Source organism: Nicotiana tabacum, chromosome 22, assembly GCF_000715075.1.
Source record: "Nicotiana tabacum cultivar K326 chromosome 22, ASM71507v2, whole genome shotgun sequence".
NCBI classification, from domain to species: Eukaryota; Viridiplantae; Streptophyta; class Magnoliopsida; order Solanales; family Solanaceae; genus Nicotiana; species Nicotiana tabacum.
In genome coordinates this window covers 228,947,822-228,970,839 of record NC_134101.1, presented here as the reverse complement: position 1 = coordinate 228,970,839, position 23,018 = coordinate 228,947,822, and the positions used below count along the sequence as shown (strand labels likewise).

Genomic DNA, 23,018 nt, shown 5'->3' with positions numbered 1-23,018 from the left:
TATTCTAGGGTTTCGATTTCTTAGATTTCATCTACATCTAACTAAAGTTTCTAAAATTTCATTGATATATCCTTATTTCTTGTCTGCGTTTAGCGTTTGCATGCATGGTTTACGCCTTTGTTCTTTATTTATTGCTGGGGTTTTGTGGGAATAAGTTCTGACTCTTTGTTTTGTGGGATTTTGTGGGGATTATGTGGTGTTTGTTTGTTTGTCCTTTCCCGTAAAGTATATTTATGTTTTCTGAATATTCTGAATTTTTCCTTTGTTTATTAACAACGATGGTCCCCAATTGTGTGGCCATTTGATTAAAGTATTCGGGTATGTTAGATTATTCCTTTGGGGGGGGGGGACTTCTTGTCATAAAAAATTATTTCTTTTTGGCATTAATTATTCATTCCCACTGCTGACTTTTACATTAATTATATATTTTCTGTTGTGTTTTATAGGTTGTAGGAGATTGTGCTAGTTGACTTAATATTCAATTACGATGGTGATTGGGTTTTTGAGCCTCAAGTTGTCTACACAGGAAAATTGGTGAAGACTTGGACATGTTATGACTCCGACTTACTTTCACACATAGACATAGTCAATGAATTCACAAATAAGCTAGGATTTTTAGGGGTTCAACAACTTATAGTTGCTGCCCCATCTGGTAAATTTTATGTGATCGAGGGGGATGATGGTATTAGACATTTATAAAGGTTATTATGCAATGAATTCAATGTAGTGAACCTATATGGTGTAGATGAATGTGAGCCCCCTATTTACTCAATTTCCAATATTGAACAATATAAAGAAGAATATAATAAAATTATGGATGATGTTGGTACTGGTTGTAGCTTAAGTGATGTAGGATCTAACTCTAGTACTGATTCTGAAGGATACAATTATAAAGAATTAGAAGCACTTAAAGCAAAAAAGAAAAGGAAAATAAATAAAAAACTTAGTGACTTCAAAGAGTTATACAAAGATGTGTCCTTTAAGGATATACCAGAAGCTAGGAAGTGTATGAAGTTATATTCTCCGGCTAATAAGAAAAGATTGAAATTGGAGAAGAGTGACCTAGAAAGGCTTAGGTATACTTGTGATATTGTTGGTTGTCCCTTTGTGTGCTTAATATCAAAAGAAAAGTTTGGTGGGGTTAAAATCAAGATTTTATCTGCTGAACATGATTGTGTCACTGCATTTGATAACAAGACTGTTGATTTTAGTACCATTGCACAATATTTCAAGAAGAAGTTATAGGATAATCCTAAGTACAATGTTAGGGATATGATGTTAGATTTGAAGAGAAACTTTGAGCTAAATGTTAGTCATGAGAAGTGCAAGAGGGCAAAGAGGATGGTATTGGAGTCACTAGATGGTAGTTTTTCGGATGAGTACAATAAACTAGAGGCTTATGCCAATAAATTGAGGGAAAGTAACTCTGGTAGTGATGTGGTTGTTACACTTTCAAATAGTGCACTTGAAGAAGGAAGAAGAAGGTTCTTGATAATGTATGTGTGTTTTTATGCTTTGAATATAGGTTTCAATCTAGGATTGAGACCTTTTATTGGTTTGGATGGTACCTTTTTGAAGGGCAAAGCCAAAGGCCAACTATTAGTGGCAGTTGGACAGGATTCACAAAATTATTTTTACTCTTTGGCATGGGCAGTTGTTGACAATGAGAACAAAAATACTTGGAATTGATTCCTACAACTGCTGCAATGTTCTTTGGATCTCAAGGAAGGGGAAGGAATCACCTGCATGTCAGATATGCAAAAGTTGAAGTTTTATGAGATTTCTGATTTGTTATTCAATCTTCTAATTACTTTTTAATTGATAATCAATTCTGAACATCTTTGTTTGTTCTACAGGGATAGGACTGCTTGATGCAGTCAAAACAGTCCTTCCCCCGGCACATCACAAATATTGTGTTAGACATATTGAGTCTAACTAGTGCAAATAGTACAATACTGGGGAAAACAAGAAGCTTTTATGGTGGTGTGCATGGTGCACATATGCAAAAGATTTCAAGGATCAGCTAGAAAAATTAGGTGACTTGAACAAAGATGCTGCAGAGGCTTTGTTGAGGTACCCACCTCAGTCTTGGTGTAGAGCATATATGGACAATGTATGCAAGAATCAGTCGGTTGATAATAACTTGACTGAATCATTTAACAAGTGGATTGTGGATGCAAGGCATTAGCCTATAATCAAGATGCTAGAGGACACCAGAATCAAGACCATGAACTTGTTAAGAGAACATGAAGAAAAAGTTAGGAGCTGGAGATATGATTTCGGTCCAAAATGCATGGACTTGTATAATGAGTACCTGCAGATTGCACAAACTGCTTGTGAAGTAAATGCAAATGGTCAAAATGACTATGAAGTAACAGAAGGATCTGACAAGCATTGTGTTAATTTGGTTGTGAAGAAGTGCACTTGCAGGTCATGGGACCTTACAGGAATCCCATGTCCACATGCTATTAGAGCTATACTTCATGACTCTGGTGATCCAATGACTGAAATCAACTGGTGGTATAGCAAGGAGGCATTTCTGCTGACTTATAGGCACAAAATACAGCCTGTCAGGGGAGAAAAGTTTTGAAAGATTGAACCATCTCAAGCAATGGAGCCTCCAGAGCTTGTGAAATTGGCTGGTAGACCTAAGGTTAAGAGAGATAGGCAGAAGGATGAGGCAATTAAAAGACAAGGAGTATGGTCACAGCCCAGAAAAGAAAGAATCATGACTTGTAGCAAATGTGGAGAAACAACTCATAATGCAAGGACTTGTGGTCAGATAATTATTTTACATTAACTTCAAAGTATTAAATACTAGATATGAATATTTTTAACTTGTCTTTTTAACTATTTTAATCAAGGAAAAGAAGCAAAGTAAGAGAGGAAGAGTTGAGCAGGTTGATGCCACACTTGAGCAGGCTGCTGCCACAACTGAGCAGGATTCCACCAGTTCAGCACCTGCTGCCACAATTGAGCAGGCTATCACCAGTTCAGCACCTGCTGCAAAAAAAAATCAAAAGGTAAGCTGCAGAGGAAGATGCCAAGTTGTTTGATAGAACATGAAATTGAACCTCAGGTTGAAAATGATATCAACTGTTCAGCACCTCAAGCCACTCAACCAAGTCAGGACAGTAGGCTTAGGTTCATGCCTACACCTGGAAGAATGCTTAGGTCTAAAGTTAGACATGAAGAAGATGTTGTTCTTAGGCCAAAAGTTATATCAGAAGTAACTACAAGGCTTAGGATGAGACAACAGGTACAAATACCAGCTGGAATAAGGTCAATCAACTTCACAGGTGATCATAGTGGTGTTAGTGTACCAACAGATACCATATTCAGCCCCAACATTACAGTGGAATGGGAAGGTTGATGTAAGTGCAAATTATTTGGAAAAACAAGGGCAAGAAAGAATTGAGAAGCTGAAATCACGGAGAAAACAATAAAGAAAAAAGTATATTTTTTTGTTGTGTGGGATGTATTTACTGCAAACTTATAGACAGTTGTATCCCTTTTAGTATTCTGTAATTTTAGATTTTTGGTGTTGTTTTGGTGATGTAACTACTGGAGTCACTGTCTTCTTTGGTGATGTAATTATAGTTATTTGGTGTTGTTTTAGCGATGTAATTACAGTTATTTGGTGCTATTTTTTGGTGCTGTTTTAGTGATGTAACTACTAGAATTACTGCATTTTTGGTGATGTAATTACAATTTCTTGGTGCTGTTTCAAAAAATTACTACTCGAATTACTGTGTTTTTGGTGATGTAATTTCAATTTTTTGGGTGCTGTTTTTTGGTGATGTACTGTGTTGTAAGCATTTGTGTTTGGAAAATAGTGTTGGCTTGTTGTCCATCGTCCTCTTGTATATATGATATTAATTCAAGTCAGTATATAGAACATCAAAACACTAGTACTTGGAAACATAGAACATCAAAATACTATTACTTGGAAACATACATTAACAATTAAAGTAATTGTTTTACAATGGCAAAAAAAAAAAAAAACTCTAGTACTTAGGAACATACATTAACAAGTGAAATATGGACCATAGACCATCTTTAGCAAACGCAATTTACTTCATCCACGTTGCCGCAACAAAATCAACAAAAAGTGCAACTGAAATCCAAATAAACATCTTCATCTTAACCACTTTATCTTCGATTTTCCTTATTTTGTTTATTTTAATATTTTTTGCAACCTCCAAATCTTCAACCTTTTCCAACAACTTGTCTCTTTCTATCTTGCACGACTCCAATATTTACGCTGCAACTTATTGATTTCTACCAAAGCTTGGTCCGTAAAAGGTACGTCTTGCCATTCCCAATATCCACACGACTCATTTTAACAAAAATGAACAATAATTAGGTTAGAAGGAATAAAGATTTAATTTTTGTACAAATAATCAACAAACTTACTTCAGGTTTTGCACATTTATAGAATCTTCTTCCAGGATTTTGTGGTATGGTCGATCGGAATTGGTTGGCAATCTCTCCACAATGGTACCTCCTCTTTGATGTAGCACTAGACTCTGATATTTATGATGAAATTTGTTGAAATGGGCTGTCTTGATTGAGTTAATAGCATAGAGGGTTTGATGGAGATGGCAATAAGATTATAAATTAGGGTTGAGGGTTTAATTTGGGTTATAAATCGTTGGACAATGGCTTTGGGGTATTATTTGGTTTATAAATGGGTTATGGGTTGGTAGGTTTCATGAACCGGGTCGTCTCTTATATGCCCAGATTTAAAAGAGGCAAGGATGGATGCCACGTGGCACCTCCGTCTAACTAAGGGCAAATTTGTTAGGATGGTTGGACGGCATGGACTTTTATGGCCCAATAGTATAACGGGGGATAATTTTAAATAATTTACTATAGTACAGGGATATATAAGTATCTTTTCCATTATAAATAATAGACAATTTTAGCAACTATTGTCTACAAATATATTTGGGAGAGATAAGACTTGGAGTAAAGAGGTTAAAAAGCAAAAGCTCATTTCATGTGGGAACTTTAAGTAATTAAAGAATACTTTTGGGGGTAAATGAAAACATTTTATCTCCTCCAAACTCCAAAATCTAAAATTTACTCTCCACCCCTCACCAATCTTCAATTCTCCATTTCTCACTTCTAATTTCCGCATCTACAAACCAAGTAACCAACACACAAATACAGACACTACAAAGTACAAACTGAGCTAGCTAGGGTTTCACTTTCCGAGCTTCCCCGCCACCTCCACCGTCTATGGCCGAAGTAATGGACGTTCCGGCAGACGGCTTAGAGCGCCGCCGTGACCGTGAACGAAGTAAAGAGAACAATTCCGTCGAAGATCCGCCGGCATCTTCTCCGCCTCCTCCTCCTCCGCCGCCGAGGCGCGGCCGCGACAGAGATTCACGGGAACGGAGAGACGACAGAGATTTTGATCGCCGAGGTGGTCGTGGGGACTATTATGACCGTAACCGGTCTCCTCCTCCACCTCTTCGAGAACGGGAGTACAAACGTGGACGGCCTAGTCCTAGCCCTCCTCCTCCTCTTCCTCCTTATCGAGACCGCCGTGGTGGATATTCTCCTCCTCACCGCCGTTCGCCTCCGTTTCCACCTTATAAGCGCTCGCGTAGAGATGACTATGATGGCGGCCGCCGTGGAAGCCCTAGAGGTGGTTTCGGGCACGGTGATCGAAGGTAAGCCGTAACGTTTCATTTTCTCTGGTTATGCTCGTAAATCTTCTGTTAGATCTTCAATAATTAGTCAAATTAGCTAACCGATAGGAATTGTACCTAGTGGTTAATGAAGTAGGCAGAGAACTATGATGTCTTAGCGGAGGCCAAAAAAAAGACCTAAGCCTTGCTGGACAAAACAAAGTTGTTTGGTAACTGTAATAGTACCGTGATAAAGAAGGTTGGATTTGAGGTTTAGTTGTTGTTGCTGCTGTAGCTAAGTAGTAGGAATTACATTACATAAATAAATAAGTGGAGACAGTGGTGGAACCAAATATTTTAAAATGGGATTCGAAAAATGCAAACTTGCATGGTGAATACACTAACTATGTTGGGGATTTAACAATTCACATCAACAACAATAAACTTAGTGAAATCCCACAAGTGGGGTCTGGAAGACCTCCAGACCTCTACCTTACGAGGGTAGAGAGGCTGTTTCCGATAGATCCTCGACTCAGGAACAGAGAAGGGAGCAATAAACAAACAATAGCATCAACAAGTTATCTGGGCAAAAAAAGCAATTGGCCATGTAATAACAAAGATCTAGGAATAGGAAAATACAATAGTGCTAATATTACCGGTAAGAATGACACATGACACACTGTGTACCAACAAGGAACTAAGAATAGTAAAATAAGACTAGTACTAGTACTGCCTAACAATTCACATATAAACCTTATAAATGAAAATATTTGTTTTTACCCTATTTATATAGTGTGACTTTTCCACAAGGTGGATTCTATTGAAAAAAGCATATAATGAATTATGAGTTCAACCCATCTTGTTTAACAGAAAATTGCTCATTATCATACAATCACTTATTCACAAACTTTATGTGGGGCAATAGTTTTCATTTCCTATCTCTCCGAAAACCCTTAAAAATGGGCTACAAAAGGAAGAGCATTATCGGGGAGATCCAAAGTGAACTTCAACTTTCGTTCCCGAAACTGTTAAAAAAGCAAAATTATCTTTTTGTTTTTTCTTTTTCATTAGCTTTCCACGGGAGGGTTACAGTTTAGATGTATGCCAAGGTTTCAAACAAAAGGGAAATAAAATCTTAGATCCGAATCCCATCTTTCGACCAATTTTTTGGAAATTCTGTTTATGATAATTGCACACCATTATAAGTACATTTAATATGCATTTCTCTATTTCAATTACTGCAAATATTCAACAACACACTTCTATCTGCCATTGGGTATAGGGGCAGACCCAAATGATTCACCGCATTTCTAAGCTGAAAACAACAAATTTCCGGGCTACAAACAAGAAAAAAGTAGAAGGAACACTTACCAAAATTAATATGGTGATGCACATTGTTGGTTTCAGCATGTTAGATTAGTGTATTTCAGCTGGATTTGGTGGGATAGCATAACGATGCAATATAGTATACTTTCCGGGGCGTTGCTCATTTTTGATAAAAACTCGTAATAAAAATGTTTAAATACTGGCAAGGGTTGCCTAAGTTGGGTTTTTGCGGATTTACTAGTAGAACATAGATGTTACTATGTTAAGCTGGAAAGTTTAGCTTCTGTGTGGTTCCAGTCTTGATTGGTAGTATAATGTTCATATTATCTGTTGTTCAAACAACAACTTCATCTTAATTACGTCAGGTTGGTAATATCAATCCTCTGTACCATTCCACCCTCTTTGGATCATTTCATTCAAACACTCGATAAATATTATTTGAAGACTGACAGACCTTTTATTTAGTTTCACATGCACTGTTACATGTTTAAGATTGATTCATTTATGTCTGTCTGCCCATAGCGTACATGTTGAGGTGCCATCATTTTATGTATATAAACGTGATTGGAGGATAGGGATATTAATACTGCTAATACAAAAAAAGATAGATAGAAATACTGTTAACAAGTCACCTATCGGTTATCACTAAGAACTTGCTTCAATTTAAGCGTAGATCTCTTAATTTCCAGAAAGTTCATGATTGGACTCTATTTGTGGATTCTCCTAACATTGTCATTGTTATTACAATTGAGGATGTCATAATGCTGCATCTGTACATGGTTGCTTCCTCCCCTTTTTACGAAACTTTCATTGCTTTTGCCAGTGTTCAAGAATCTTTCTTTGGCCATAGTTGATATCATGTTTATTTTCTGTTGTATTTGGATGGCAAACAGCCATTTCTTATTCGCATGTGCTAATATGCAATTAGATTCAATAGTTTGTTTGATGCTGTTTTTTTGTAGTTGGATAAGCACCAAGTATGTAAACACTATAACTTTTCTAGTATTGACTATAGAGTGATGGATTTGTGGAATTTAATTAGCGGTGAAATAAGTGACTGAATCTTTATGATTGAATGTTGGATCATCAGTAAGAGGAATGAAGTAACTAAACAATGATATCAATATGAAGACATTTGAAGGTGAAGAGTCCGCAATCTTTTAGTGAAATCAGAACTTTGTGTCTTTTGTTGGTATTCACCCACTGGGACACCTTGGTTTGTGAACTTTGGTGGTAAACACTGGTCTCACTGCATGATCTAGAATGATTGGCAAACTTAGCCAATGGTTGATCATTGAGCTTCTAAGGCCCAATGTATCATCCACAATACGAGTGCTGCTAAAATGTGGATGTTGAGGTGAATGTGTGGGCATAAAATATTTAACAAAAAATAGAAATAACCATATCTAATAGAAGGCACAGGTAGCACACAAAGAAAATAAAATGAGACAAGATCCACAGAGATGGGTTGTCCATGTTCTTTTAGACCTCCAAAAACGCATGTCCCGAGGTGCCAATATGATGGTTGAAGGTGTCAAAAATTCGCGCTAAACTAAAAATCAAATTTAGAGAAGTTTCAAGAGACCTACTTGAAATCCATGTGGACATTACGAGGAACAACACACAATAGAAACAAAAGATCAATAAAGGGGATACCCACTATTTGAAAGTCATGTTGGTAGAGGTCGTGTTGGTAGGTTCAGTTCATTTTTTCTAATTTCAGTTAGCTTGGTTCACGACTTCAAGCTTTTCAAAAATGGGTTTCTTTTGACAAAAGAGGCTTCCATGTTAATTTTTTGGGTGCTGCTTGTGGAATCACTATTTCTTCGGTGGAACTTTTCCTTAAGTTGGGCCATTTCAAGCGGACAAACTGATTATAAGCGGCTATAGCAAGATAATTGATTGATAAATTGAGGTGCCAAGAACACTAGGTCCTTCAGGATAATTCTTGTCCTTTATACCCGAGGAACTTACGATTTTTCCGCATTACATATTTCATATTTCCTGTTGTCGATTTTCTTGCAAGTATTTTTATGATGGTTCTCTCAAAATCTTTTTGCTATTGCAGATTTGGTTATGACTATCAACCCGGTTATGAGCGTGAGATGGGGGGTAGACCTGGTTATCCTGATGAGAGGCGTCACGGACGATTCGCAGGCCGCTCGGCTGGTGGCTATCGAGGTGGTCAGTTTCATTAATATTTTACCCTCTTGGAGTATTGGCTTTCAGTGGGCGTGTTAAATGTGTAGTATTTATGATATTAGAAGTTTATAAGTTTATTTTGACTAATATGTTGTTTAAAGCACTACTTGCTTTATCGGGTAAGTAGCAAATAAATTATGATAAGTCAAACAAGTTATGTCTTGCCCTTTACTTTGTCATCTTAGAGAGTGTTTGACTATTTGGGTTAGCCCGAAGCTCGTCAAACTAGCTTTTAAGCACTTTATTGGCTTATTTTTGTGCTTGGTAAACTCCAATAGTGCTTTTAAAACAAAACAAGCTAAAACAAGCAAAAGTGGTAGTTAAACCTATTATCTCTTACTTGTTTTTATAATTCCAAAGCACCCTTCTCTCACTAAAAGCTCAACCCTGCTTTCTTTCTTTTCCTTTGTCTCACATTGCTAGTTCCTTTCTGCCATAGCAGATACTTTTCTTGGTCTGCAAATGGGTCCTTTGTAGACTACTTGGCTATAGACTGTACAACTGTAGCTTGTTGACTTACTGAATCTTGATTTTTTTTTTTTAGAAATTCACATAATTTGATCAACCTTGAAGTTGTAGCTCAGTCATTTATTAAATGAAGTAAATAAAAGCATACATCAGAGAACTTGTAGCCTTACTTTCAGTGTCAAGTGCAAAGCCTGGAAGAGAGAACCACCTTCCTTTATGGGTAAGTCGAGATAGAAATTGCCTTAAGTACAACTATAAGACTATGAGATGAATCTAAACTAATAGGATTTGATGATTGCATGGGAGATTCGTTATATCTAAAACTGAAAAATTGATATTGCATATTCGCAAGGGTTAACTGTGTAAATGTAGAGAATATGCGAATCAAAGTGATAACTATTTGTTAATGATATTTGTAATGTTGAACTGTTAATTTTCTATACGAGTTTCTTTTGCACTATTTAAGTATGTCTTTGAATTTTTCTTACAAGCTATAGTCAAATTATTAATTACTATTCTCTCTGTTCCAATTTTTTTGCGGTGTTTGACTGGGCACGAAGCGACTGATTCTTTTCATCTTGTCTTTAGTCGAGGGTCTATCGAAAACAACTTCTCTACCCTCCCAGGGTAGGGGTAAGATATGCACACACACTACCCTCTCCCAGGCTCCACTTGTGGGAACTCACTCGTTTTTTTTTTGTTGTTGTTGTTTGATTGGGCACAGAGTTTAGTAAAGAATGAAAAACTATTGAAACTTGTGGTCTAAAATTAGCCATAAATCTTTGTGTGGCTTTAAATCATCTTATTAAGGGTAAAATAGGCATTTTAACTTTAAATTGTTACTAAATATAGAAAGATGTCATTCTTTTTTAGACTGACTAAAAGTAAAGAGTGTCACATAAATTGGGATGGATAGAATGTATGTTATTTACATAAATAATTTATGTTTATTAAATAATCTTATCCAATCAATTTATAACTTATGAATTGAGACACAAATTAATTATTTCGGTTGAATTAATGATTCCTACAATTATTTTTTGGAGTTTGTGGAATGAAAGGAACCAAAGATATGCTTTGATGGAATCTCAACTTCAAATCACACTCTTAAAGCTAATTGCTTGCTCACCCTTTTTAGCTGGGTCAAGTCAACCCCTGTAATTAGCACCGACCACCTTTTGCACTTTGTTAGCTCCTTAGTTATAGGTTAGCACATCCTAAAGGGGCTTACAAACTTTTGTTTCTCTATATTTTTGTCTTCTGATTCTGTAACTATTGCATCCACTTGATGCCTTTCTAATGAAATACCTTACTTCATAAAAAAATAACTTTAAGGGTATTTCAGTCATTTTAATAGGAAAAATATTTATCATCGCTCTTTTACCAAATACATTAATGGCCTAGTTTTAGTTTCAACACTTTTATCTAAACAAGTAAATGCTTATTCATAAATTTAGCTCCAACACTTAATAAAAGTGCTTTCCAACACTTGGTGCTAAAAAACTACTTAAATTCAAAATCAAACAGGCTCTTAGTTTGAATTCCCCTATAATCCACTGATGTCTCCAGCAAACTTGAGGGAGAAGAAATTTTTATATTTGAACCTTTTTGACACTCTTTTAGGTACATTAGTTAATGTGCATTCAGTTTTACGTTCTAAGATTTTAATCCAGAAATACTATTCATGATCAAGTTGTTTGTCCAAAATTTTTGTGGCATTTGGCATTTCTAGGTATTGACTTTTGACCTATATTTTTTTGCCAGACTGGGGGAAAGGCCGGGGAGGCTTTGCAGATACTTTCGGCACAGGGAGCAGTCAAAGGTACGAGTTTGTGTCATTAAGCATTTCTCTTTCCAATAGTCTCGTTTCTGCCTTTATAGTTCCTTGTAACTTCTATAATTGCAAAGGCGCATATTTTTTCCCACATAACTCCCATCTAGTTAACTAAGTCCTAGACATTCCATAGTGAGTGTTTAGTCTGCAGTAGCGAGCTCGGCTGCATGGAGATTGCTATTCTCACTTGAGTGAAATTGTTTGCTCCGTGTTATCTTTGTCATGTCACATTTTGCTGACTAAATTTTTTGCTCTGGTTTTTATTTGGGCATCAATAAAGTAACAAGAAAATTGTGTTTCTTGAGGTAAATGAATTTCTTTTACAACTTATAAAAGTCTATTGCCCCCCTCCCTCGCGCGCCAAAAAAAGGAACTCTTTTTGGAGGCATGTAGTTTTTCCAACAAAACACAGTTTGTAAATGTGGTCCTCTCCCTCATTAAATGCCGGACGATAAGCTCTCATGCACCTTCTTTCCTTTTCCATTCAACTAAATAGTACCTTTATGCATCAGAGTGTGAGACTTAAGAAGGATTTTGTGATTTTCTTTTAGTTGAATTACAACAACAACAACAACAACCCAGTAAATTTCACAAGTGGGGTCTGGGGAGGGTAATGTGTACGCAGACCTTACCCCTATCCCGAGGGGGTAGAGAGGTTGTTTCCGAAAGACCCTTGGCTTAAGATAATAAAAAGACAAAAGTAGAGAATATTAGATTCACCACGGAGATCATAGGAAACATAGGAACATAAAATGCAGAAAAGTGCAAAGCAAAAACGATGGCTAGTAAATGGATCCTGCGTCGAAAATAGAAATAGTAAGACACGACATTGGCCCTAGCTATCTTAGACAAAACCCTACCGTACTAGGCTTACAAAGGCACAAAGTAACGCAAGACTCAACTACCTCCTAGCCTACAACCGTAATACTCGACCTCCACAACTTCCTATCAAGTGTCATGTCCTCGGAAATTTGAAGCCTCGCCATATTCTGCCTGATCACCTCTCCCCAATACTTCTTAGGCCGGCCCTCTACCTCTTCTCGTGCCTTCCACAACCAGCCGCTCACACCTCCTTATTGGAGCATTCTCCCGAATAACATCATTCGTAATCTTCTCCATCCTAGTGTGCCCGCACATCCACCTCAACATCCTCATTTCTGCTACTTTCATCTTTTGGATATGTGAGTTCTTAACAGGCCAACACTCAGCCCATACATCATGACCGGTCTAACCATCGCTTTATAGAACTTACCTTTAAGTATCGTTGACACTCTCTTGTCACACAATACTCCAGATGCTAACCTCCACTTCATTCATCCTAACCCAATACGGTGTGTGACATCCTCGTCGATCTCCCCTCCCCCGTGAATAATCGAACCAAGGTACTTGAAGCTGCCTCTACTTGAGATAACCTGTGACTCAAGTCTCACATCCACGTCCACTTCCCCCGGCTCAGCGCTGAACTTACACTCGAGGTATTCCGTCTTTGTTCTGCTTAGCTTGAAACCCTTAGACTCAAGAGTCTGTCTCCAGACTTCCAATCTCTCGTTAACACCGGCTCGTGACTCATCAATCAGAACTATGTCATCAGTGAATAGCATGCACCATGGCACCTCCCCTTGAATATGGTTTGTTATCGCATCCATCACCAGGGCGAATAAGAACGGACTGAGCGCAGAGCCTTGGTGTAACCCCATTTCAACCGAAAAATGCTCAGAGTCGCCTCCTACTATCCTAACCCGAGTCTTAGCCCCATCATACATGTCCTTAATTGCCATAATATAAGGAACCGACACACCTTTTGCCTCCAAGCATCTCCAGAGAACTTCTCTAGGAACCTTGTCATACGCTTTCTCTAGGTCAATAAACACCACGTGCAAAACCTTCTCTCTCTGTACAGTTCCACCAACCTCCTAACAAGGTGTATAGCTTCTGTGGTGGAGCGACCCGGCATGAACCCGAACTGGTTGTCGGATACAGACACTGTCATCTTCACCCTCGCTTCAACCACCCTCTCCCATACTTTCATGGTATGACTCAGTAATTTGATACCCCTATAGTTGTTACAACTCTGGATATCACCTTTGTTCTTATATAATGGAACCACCGTACTCCACCTCCACTCATCCGGCATCCTCTTCGCCTTAAAAATAACTTTAAACAACCCAGTCAACCACTCCACACCTGCTCTCCCTACACACTTCCAAAATTCCATTGGAATCTCGTCTGGCCCGGTCGCTCTGCCCCTACTCATCTTACGCATAGCTCTCACGACCTCCTCGACCTCGATACGCCTGCAGTGCCTGAAGTCACAATGACTTTCGGAATGCTCCAATTCGCCTAGCACAATATCACGATCCCCTTTTTCATTCAAAAGTTTATGAAATTAAGTCTGCCATCTCCTCTTGATCTAGGCATCTTCCACTAGTACTCTACCATCTTCGTCCTTAATGCATCTCACTTGGTCCAAATCTAGAGCCTTCCGCTCTCAACTTGGCCAGCCAGAATAACTTCTTCTCCCAGCCCTTTTTCCCCAGTTCCTCGTACATTCGACCATAAGCCGCTGTCTTAGCCTCCGTGACCGACCGTTTAGCTTCCTTCCTAGCTACCTTATATCTCTCAATGCACGCTCGCCTCTCCTCCTCACCTATGCTCCCCACTAACTTCAGGTATGCTGCCTTCTTCGCTTCCACTTTACCTTGAACCATTTCATTCCACCACCGGTCTCCTTTGTGCGCACCAGAGACACCGGTCAAGACCCCTAACACCTCTCTCGCGGACTCCCTTATACAGTCTGCTGTCGCTGATCACATAGTGTTCGCATCCCCACTGCTCCTCCAAGCTCCCATAGCCGACAACCGACACTCCAACTCTTGGGCTTTATCCTTAGTCAAAGCTCCCCACCTGATTCTTGGTTTTCCCCGAGCAAACCTTTTCCTTCTCTTTATCCTAATACCAACGTCTAGCACCAAGAGTCTATGCTGCGTCGCGAGTGTCTTACTCAGAATCACCTTGCAGTCCTTGCACAAGTCGCTGTCACACCTCCTGAGGAGGAGATAGTCAATCTGAGTCTTCACTAACGCATTTTGAAAAGTAACCAAATGCTCTTTCCTCTTCGGAAAGCTAGAGTTCGCAATCACCAACCCAAAAGCCTTAGCGAAGTCCAACAGCGAGGTACCTCCTCCGTTCCTCTCCCCAAAACCAAAGCCTCCATGCACCTCGCTATAGCCACCTGCGGACGCCCCAATATGACCATTGAAATCCCCTCCTATGAATAGCTTCTCAGCCGGCGGAACCTGGCGCACAATCTCATCTAACCCCTCCCAAAAGTGTCGTTTAGCCTCCTCATCTAGGCCCGCATGCGGCGCATAGGCGCTAACGACGTTGAGGGTGTACTCTCCAACCACCAACTTAATAACCATCAATCTATCATTCACTCGTCTAACCTCAACCACAGACTCTCTAAGTTCCCTATCCACCAAGATACCCACTCCATTCTTACCTCTCTGGGCTCTTGAGTACCAAAGTTTATACCCGTCCGCATCCTTTGCCCTCGACCCTACCCACCTAGTCTCCTGGACACGCTATATTGACCCTCCTCTTTTAGTTGAATTGTTATATGAAAATGACATCGCACTTGTATTGTTTCATCAGTTTTTCTTAAAAACATCAAAGCATTTGGTTTGAATAATTGATGCACTCTTTTGAATATGTCGCAGAGAGGGATTGAAATCTTATAAGCAATTCATTCAGGAGCTTGAAGATGATATTTTGCCAGCTGAAGCTGAGCGCAGGTCAGAATGGGAAAGTCTTGTTCTTTAGATGTTTCAGCTAAGCTTAATTTTTTGGCCTCTGGTATAACTTGCAGGTCTTTTGATTTGAGTACATTTTTTCGCGTGTATATGTAAATGTGTCGCTGTAAAATAACTGAGCTAATTCTCCTTGTATGCAGGTACCAAGAATACAAGTGTGGGTATATAGAAGCACAAAAAAGAGCTTATTTTAATGCACATAAAAATGAAGAATGGTACACTTCCAGCTCAGCTAGCTTCCCCTGCTATCTCTACTTGCTGCAGTTCTCTAATAGAAGTTTTTTGTCTATGCAGGTTGAAGGACAAATACCATCCCACAAACTTAATTTCTGTTATTGAAAGGTAAGCTTTGATGCCATTGTATAGAATTTTTGTAGGGAGAGCTTTGGAGATGCTCTTGTTTGTTACTTGGACTTACTGCTTTTATACCTTTCACCTATTGTTCTAATTTCTAACCAAGTGTATAATTCTGGTCCTGTTAATCTCTTCCTTTCTGTCTTAATGTCCTGTAGGAGGAATGAGCTCGCAAGGAAATTGGCGAAGGATTTCCTACTTGATTTGCAGAGTGGAACTGTAGACATGTAAGATCTGTTGTTCTTTGTATATCGATATGCAGGATGAAATAATGTACTGCTAACTGAAGTGATTCTTCATTGCACAAAATAGAGGTCCTGGTGTTACACCTGCTTCTGCAAACAAGTCAGGGCAGTCAAGTGACCCAAATTCTGACGAAGAAGCCGATGAAGGTGGGAAAAGGAGGCGGCATGGGAGGGGACCCACTAAAGAAACTGATTTACTTTCAGCTGCTCCAAAGGCTCACCAAGTTAGTTCTGATCCCAGAAGAGTCCAGATTGATGTTGAACAAGCACAGGCACTTGTGAGGAAGCTTGACTCAGAGAAAGGAATAGAGGATAACATATTATCTCGATCTGATAATGATAGGGGAGGCAGAGACAAATCGCATGGTTCCTCTGGCCCTGTTATTATCATAAGGGGCTTAACTTCAGTAAAAGGTCTCGAGGGAACTGAGCTGCTTGATACGCTTCTAACCTATCTGTGGCGCATTCACGGGGTGGATTATTATGGCACGACAGAGACAAATGAAGCTAAGGGTCTTCGGCACGTGAGAGTGGATGGCGGCAAGACTTCTGATGCAACAAGCAGTGGAGTAGAATGGGAAACAAAACTAGATTCGCATTGGCAAGACAGGCTGAAGGGTCAGGATCCTTTGGAGCTAATGGCTGCAAAAGAAAAAATTGATGCAGCTGCTGCTGAAGCCTTAGATCCGTATGTACGTAAGATTAGGGATGAGAAGTATGGCTGGAAATATGGTTGTGGAGCCAAGGGTTGTACAAAGCTCTTCCATGCTGCCGAATTTGTCCATAAACATTTAAAGTTGAAACACCCTGATCTGGCAGTGGATGTTACTACTAAAGTGCGTGAAGATTTGTACTTCCAGAACTATATGAAGTAAGTGCAGTACACAGTAGTATCTTGTTTTTTAACCTTCCTTATTTTTAGTCACAAGGCTAAAGGCTTTAAATGATCTCAGTGATGAAAATGCTCCTGGTGGGACTCCTGTAATGCTGCCATCTATGCCGGTAAAGCATCTATGCCTCCTTTCTTTATTTTGTTCACCATTTCGTGTGTTTCTTACTTTGCATACAAGTGTTTGAACCTCTTTAATTCTCTACTCCAGGCTTCTTCTCATACTTTTTTCTAATAATGTTACTTAAGTAATGCTGTGGTGTCCAGCTATTATGTCTTGTGAATTTTGCTACTTTTTTCTTCTTTAATCTTCATGTTCAAGAATCTCAGAAAAAACAAGCTGGAAGGTGTTGTCATGTTAATTTTATGGTCGATTGGTTTCCAGACAAATTATTCATGGACTGTAATAGAGGATTTTAGTGCCGTGAATAACAACCGCTGGCTTAGGTGTAGTGTCATCAGATGTTTGGTTAATGGTATTAAAAGACGTATATGGTGTATAGTCTGAGTGGCTGCTTTATTTGAGTTAGATACAGATTTTTCTCTAGTAATACCTTTGTCCCAAATAGAGTGTAGTGTGTATGGAGGATTTATATAGCTCACTCCGACTAGTCTGAGATTGAGGTGTAGTTTATTTCTTGATTGACCATTATCTTACGCAATAATATAATTAGCATAATACAATAAAGAGCTTAGTCAGATGTATCATTATCAAATTTTTTATTAGCTTACATAAAGATCTGCCATTACAATTTAAAATGAAGTATAATAACTTCACAAGATAAATGAATTATAAATGTTGCATTCCTCTTTTAAGCACATGAAAATAATTTTGGAAAACCTTCTTGTAAGTAAATAATGCCATAAAACACTACTAGAAGAAACAAATGAGAGACAACAAGAGATGGTTGAAATTCCATTAATAACACGAAGGGTGCTGTTGTAAATTTCCAAATGCCTGATTATTAAATTGTACTTTGATACCGGGATTATTTTCATTTACAGGAGTAACGAAACAACCCCTTTGAACTTGTCCAAGAGACAAAGAACTTTTAGATTGGAATCCATGACCTTCTATTTAGGCGTAGCTAATGATTTAAGCATTTTTTCTACATGATAGATATTGTGATACTGGATATTTTAAGTCGCAACTGATAGTCTTCTAGAAACTTGTTATAGAATTGTTAGGCTGGATTCTATGATCCTCTATTTACATAAAAAGCTAGTAAATTTAGCCTGTTCTTTTCAACATTCTTCAGTTCTCTTCTGTCCTGATGGTAAAGAGCATGGAACTGAAATCAAAGTTCTGAATTTAGCCTATCAAAATAATTGGAAACATATTCTGATTGTTGTCCCCAGGGCTTTGGTTCAATGGTAAATGTAGTATGATGGAAAAGGTGGTAGGCGCACCTCATGAGTTGAACCAGGTCTGGCATTTAAGTGGAGAAGGGCAGAGGAATGGGCTCATTTACCACTGGGTTTCGAAGCTAGAAACAATGGATTCCTCGGTTATTGGGAAAACCATATACTGATCGCCCTGGTGGTTTGGACAAGTGTGCATCAGTACCTCATAGTATTTTAAAATCACTGAGAAAATTTCTAACAATGGTGAAGTAAATGTTTGATTTGTCCTTGTCATAAGAGTAAGCAAAGAGTTGTTTGGATGCAAAAAATACCATCACACATCATCCCAGCCAGAAAATTGATGATTGCATGTTTGAATCCTCAATATTGCCTCCACATGATGGCAGTTAGAGATGTTTAACATGATTGGTTTAACCTGAGTAATTCGGTCTCTGACGTCTTTATTACTGAGATAAATTCAAACCAGCTAGATTGTTCTTTTTGTTGTTAGCACCCGTATTATAAGGCTAAATTCTGCTATTTGTCATCTGTGTTTCAATGCTGTTTATCTTCTTTTTTGTATTCTTGCTTATGTGATCTTGGCGTAGTGTCCTGAAGGAGCTAGTCCGTTTTAATATGTTGATTCGATAAGCGAGCATTGTGATCTCATATATAATCCAGTCCTCTTTTTATCATATTTTTCAATCTGTGATGATTTTAACAGCATGATGCTATGCAGATAGAGAAGCCACTAAGGCGCCGGCCTGGGCTAGATGGCCGACTGAAGGATGACAGAGGTAGCCGTAGAGATCGTGATGGTCGAGCTAATGGTGGTGAAAGGTTTGATTTGTCTGACAACCCAAAATCTGGGGATTTTCAATCTAATAATGATGGTGCCAGTGGGGGAAATCCTGATGAAGAAATGTTTGATACTTTTGGCGGACAAGGGATCCCAGTTGCTCCTTTCCCTTCAGACATGGCTCCTCCACCAGTGTTGATGCCTGTTCCTGGAGCTGGGTAACTTAAAATGATTCTCCCACTTGTTATATTTTCAAAACTAGGTCTCAGCTATGACTAGTGTATTGCTCTTGAATTTTTGATTATGCCTTTTCACTGCAAGTGCAGTCCTCTTGGGCCTTTTATTCCCGCGCCTCCTGATGTTGCAATGCGGATGATGCGAGAACAAGGAGGCCCTGGTCCTTTTGAAGGTGGTAGAAATGGGATGTCTGGGCCTGCAATAAGTGGGGGGGCCCCGATAATTGCTTTACCTCCCGGATTTCGGCAGGATCCTCGTCGTTTGCGAAGGTATTTTGTGCCTTCTAGTATTTTCAGATTGATAAATGGTGAAACTACTAGTTACCATCATTCAAATGTCCCATCTCACTAAAATCTGTGAAATAGTCGATTGTGAATTTGGCACTATGTTTGTATAGCTCCAGGGAAATTGGTTTCTCTCTGGCGAGAAGACATAATATGGTTTTTCCAAGTGTTGCTATTGTATTTTGATAACTTGTAAAGTATGTCAATAAAATCTAGATAATGGCTCTTTGGATGGGTTTGATATTAGATTACAATATAGGCTTTGCATTGTCTTGTTTGGTGTGTAGACGCACTAAAAACAACCAGGAAATAGAAGGGCTGAGTTGTAGGTTGTGTGGGTAAGGCCTTGGATCAGCTTATAAATGGCTCCTGGAAAGTGGGTAGTGCTTTGTGCTAAAAATATAAATGGGTATGGGTTTCACCCACATTGACATAACGTTTTGTCCCAACTCCAACGTATTGATAGGTATTAACCATCTTAAATTTATGGTGTGGCTCAGATTCTTCTTTTTGATGTTTTTTATATTGATTATCTCCTATTTTCTTGGTTATGTAACATTCTGAGACAATATGATGTGTAATTTAACACTATTAGCTGTCTACCCCTTACTCTCTAGAACATCCTGTGCATGTTTTAGGCCTTGCGATGTCTGTTAATCCGAATAAGATTTCTTCTTATATTTTCATTTTGGTATGTGGTTATAACTTATATGATATGTTCTTTTTGGTAATCTTGAATCTGGTTATTTAGGTATATTTTTATTTAGATGTGTTTTGTAAGTTAATTTTTGTATCTACTTTAAAATATGAAAAATTAAAATTTGAGATACAATGTACATTGCTGGGTTCTGCAAATGCTGCGTCGTGTAATTGGGCCTTTAGAGGATGAAAGCAAAGATGCTGAGCGTGGGATGTTTCTCCATGGACCATTAGCACTTATGTAGGTAGTATGGAGGGAAAGAAATATGAGGTCTTTTTGAATCTAATGAGCTTCTGTTTTTTTCTGATCAAGTAAAGTGTAATTTTATTGATTTAAGGGAAAATATGAGGTTCCTATTTGTATAGAAGATTCGGTGTCTTTGCAGAGAATCATATGTTTCTGTAGATTCTCTGTTTTGTGGTGCACCTCTTCTATACGGGAACTTTACCATTATCAGTAAGATTATACTTTACTTGATTAAGGAAAAAGAGAAGAAATCCATGATACTTGGACTGCAAGATACTTATGCTACGACTTGGAGCTACTGCCTCGTTTATGCACTACTTTGAAAAAGCAATTCTTGTGACTACTGACTACTGGACATGAGGGGCACATGTTCAAGATAAATCGGTGTAAGCTGGTTCTTCTGTGTCTGTAGACTAGGTTGAAGTGGAATTTTGATCATGGGTTCCATGTTGAGAGGGATAAAAAGACAGAAAATAAGACAGATGGAGTCCAGTTTGTGTAAATTTTCACCTCTTCTGCTTATGTTCTCAAGGCAAGATTCGGAATCAAGAAAACTTATTTGCTGCTCAAGTAGATGGAGGAATGCTATAAGTACCAAAGCTGAGTTATTCCTGATCTGCTAGCTCTATTTTTCTTTGAGAGTTTCAATTGCACACCTTTTCCCAAAAGAGTAACTACGCAAAAATGAATATGCCTAAGTACCAGTGTGTCATGCATTTAGTTGTCATGTGTTATGTAATATAGTAACCTACATCTCCTGTTAAGATTGCGTAGGGCATCACTCCTACAATGTTTTTAAAATGCATGTCTGTTTCCATGTAACATATGGGATATTTTGTGGACGTTGAATAGGAAGTTGAGTTAGATATACAAGGATTTAGAAATAGCAGCACTTTGTTGGTGTTACATATGCTGGAGGCATCTGAATCTACCTTCAGAATCTATATTGCTCGAGCAGCTAATGATTACCTGGTTATATCTTGGTAGAATTTTTGTTCCATTCAAGGAATTTCTACCCTAATATGTAGTAGTAGTAGTAGTTTTGTTTTTGAATAAAAAGGGGACTGACCTGAATACATGTTATGCCATTTCGTGATCTAATATATAATAATCAGACACTATACGTGCTTTCTTTGGAAAGAAACCTATCCATACTTTCTTTATTAATCTATACTGACCTACATTTCAACAATTTCGCAGCTATCAAGATCTTGATGCACCTGAAGATGAAGTTACTGTAATAGACTACAGGAGTTTGTAGAGTAGACATGGAGAATGGTGTAATATTTCTTCAAGTGGGTAGAAGGCAACCTGCATTGGTGCACATGCAACTGTGTTGATGTCGAAGCAAGAGCGGGTACTTCACCGTCTTGAAGTTATGAGGAACCAACTGCATCGACATGCATAGTTGGTCTTTTGGTTGAAAGCGAAAATGTGGTGGGGGCTGGATGTTATTAGATTTTCTTGGTGCAGTAGTGTCCGCTTGCTAGCTATTTCCAGTTTCTGCATTAGCGTTTAAGCTCGCAGAATATCCAATTTTTTTCTCCTCCCCACTTGATATGTGGTGAATTTAGGAACTTTGCTGATAAGAATTTGAAATGAGAGAATTACAAATACTAAAATATGCTGATGTAAAATATATTTTGTGACTAGAGTTGTCAGTTGCTTCTTCGGGGACATCCGACAAAAATGGGACTAGAGTTGTCAGTTTGTTTTTGGTGTTGCATAAACTTAAATCGAAGAAAACCATGTAGCTGTTGAGATTTCTGATAACATGGAGCAGTTACCTTGATTGTGAATGGTCATAGGATCTGGTGATTCTTTTGTTTTCCCTAGCCAATTATTTTGTTACGGTCGTCCCAAAACAGAAGAAGGTATTTCCAATTTATAAGGGATTTATGAATGTAAGTTATCTAGTATATATCCCATCAGAGACGAAACACTAGGTGATTTTTGTTCCATTTGTCGTGGGGGTTGAGTTATCCGGTATCTATATTGGTGGAAGGTAGCGGGTATCCAGTGGAATAGTGGAGTGCACGAGTATATGACATCCATCTTTCGTTAAGATTTATCAGTTAACATATTTATCACTTAATCATGAGTAGTAACAACAGTTTAATTGAAACCAAATTAGCGAGAGTTTCAAGGTCAATATCAAGAAAACCACTATCGATCAATACTGGCTGGATGAATGAAGTGAATTTTAAGCAAAGGTCAGATAATCGATGAAAACACAAAACGGGCAGCTTCTGAATTTTGTAGTTTTTAATATATACGAATTAGAGGCATTGCATGGATTAGTCCATTATTTGAAGTCCTTAGATAGAGAGAGATTAGTAGATATAGACCTTATATTGGTTTCAAGGCCATTCTTATAAGAAAAGATAAATAAAAGATGATAACAACTTGGCCTTCTTGTGCAATATATCTCATCATTACAAACAACAACAAAAATTCCAGTTTAATCCCACAAGTAGAGTGAGGAGGGTAATTTGTACGCAATTCAATAAATCCTCGGGTCAAAGGACAGAGATATCCCATCATTCATTGTGTTAAATTTTTTGGTCATTTTCCACCCGATGTACTTTACCCGTATTGCCTGATTAAGCCTGGTTTCGTGTTTGGTTAAAAATTGATCA

The 23,018-nt window shown here is 38.3% G+C and overlaps 2 protein-coding genes across 3 annotated transcripts; both read left to right on the top strand.

Annotated features, from left to right (window-relative positions):
* Positions 1–2,200: 2,200 nt before the first annotated feature.
* LOC142176311 (uncharacterized) lies at positions 2,201–2,590 on the top strand. The gene has a single exon (XM_075243439.1). The coding sequence runs from the start codon at positions 2,201–2,203 to the stop codon at positions 2,588–2,590; it is 390 nt and encodes a 129-aa protein (XP_075099540.1).
* Positions 2,591–5,087: 2,497 nt separating this feature from the next.
* Positions 5,088–22,152, top strand: LOC107790573 (serrate RNA effector molecule). Of its 2 annotated transcripts, none has more exons than XM_016612530.2 (12): positions 5,088–5,681; positions 9,034–9,146; positions 11,400–11,457; positions 15,189–15,263; positions 15,422–15,496; positions 15,576–15,623; positions 15,794–15,862; positions 15,948–16,751; positions 16,834–16,882; positions 18,853–19,130; positions 19,239–19,418; positions 21,580–22,152. In XM_016612530.2, the coding sequence occupies exons 1-12, from the start codon at positions 5,245–5,247 to the stop codon at positions 21,638–21,640; spliced, it is 2,247 nt and encodes a 748-aa protein (XP_016468016.1). In that variant the 5' UTR covers positions 5,088–5,244; the 3' UTR covers positions 21,641–22,152. The 2 variants fall into 2 exon arrangements, with proteins under 2 accessions (XP_016468016.1, XP_016468007.1); XM_016612521.2 differs by having other exon boundaries at positions 5,102–5,681; positions 9,034–9,149.
* Positions 22,153–23,018: the final 866 nt, after the last annotated feature.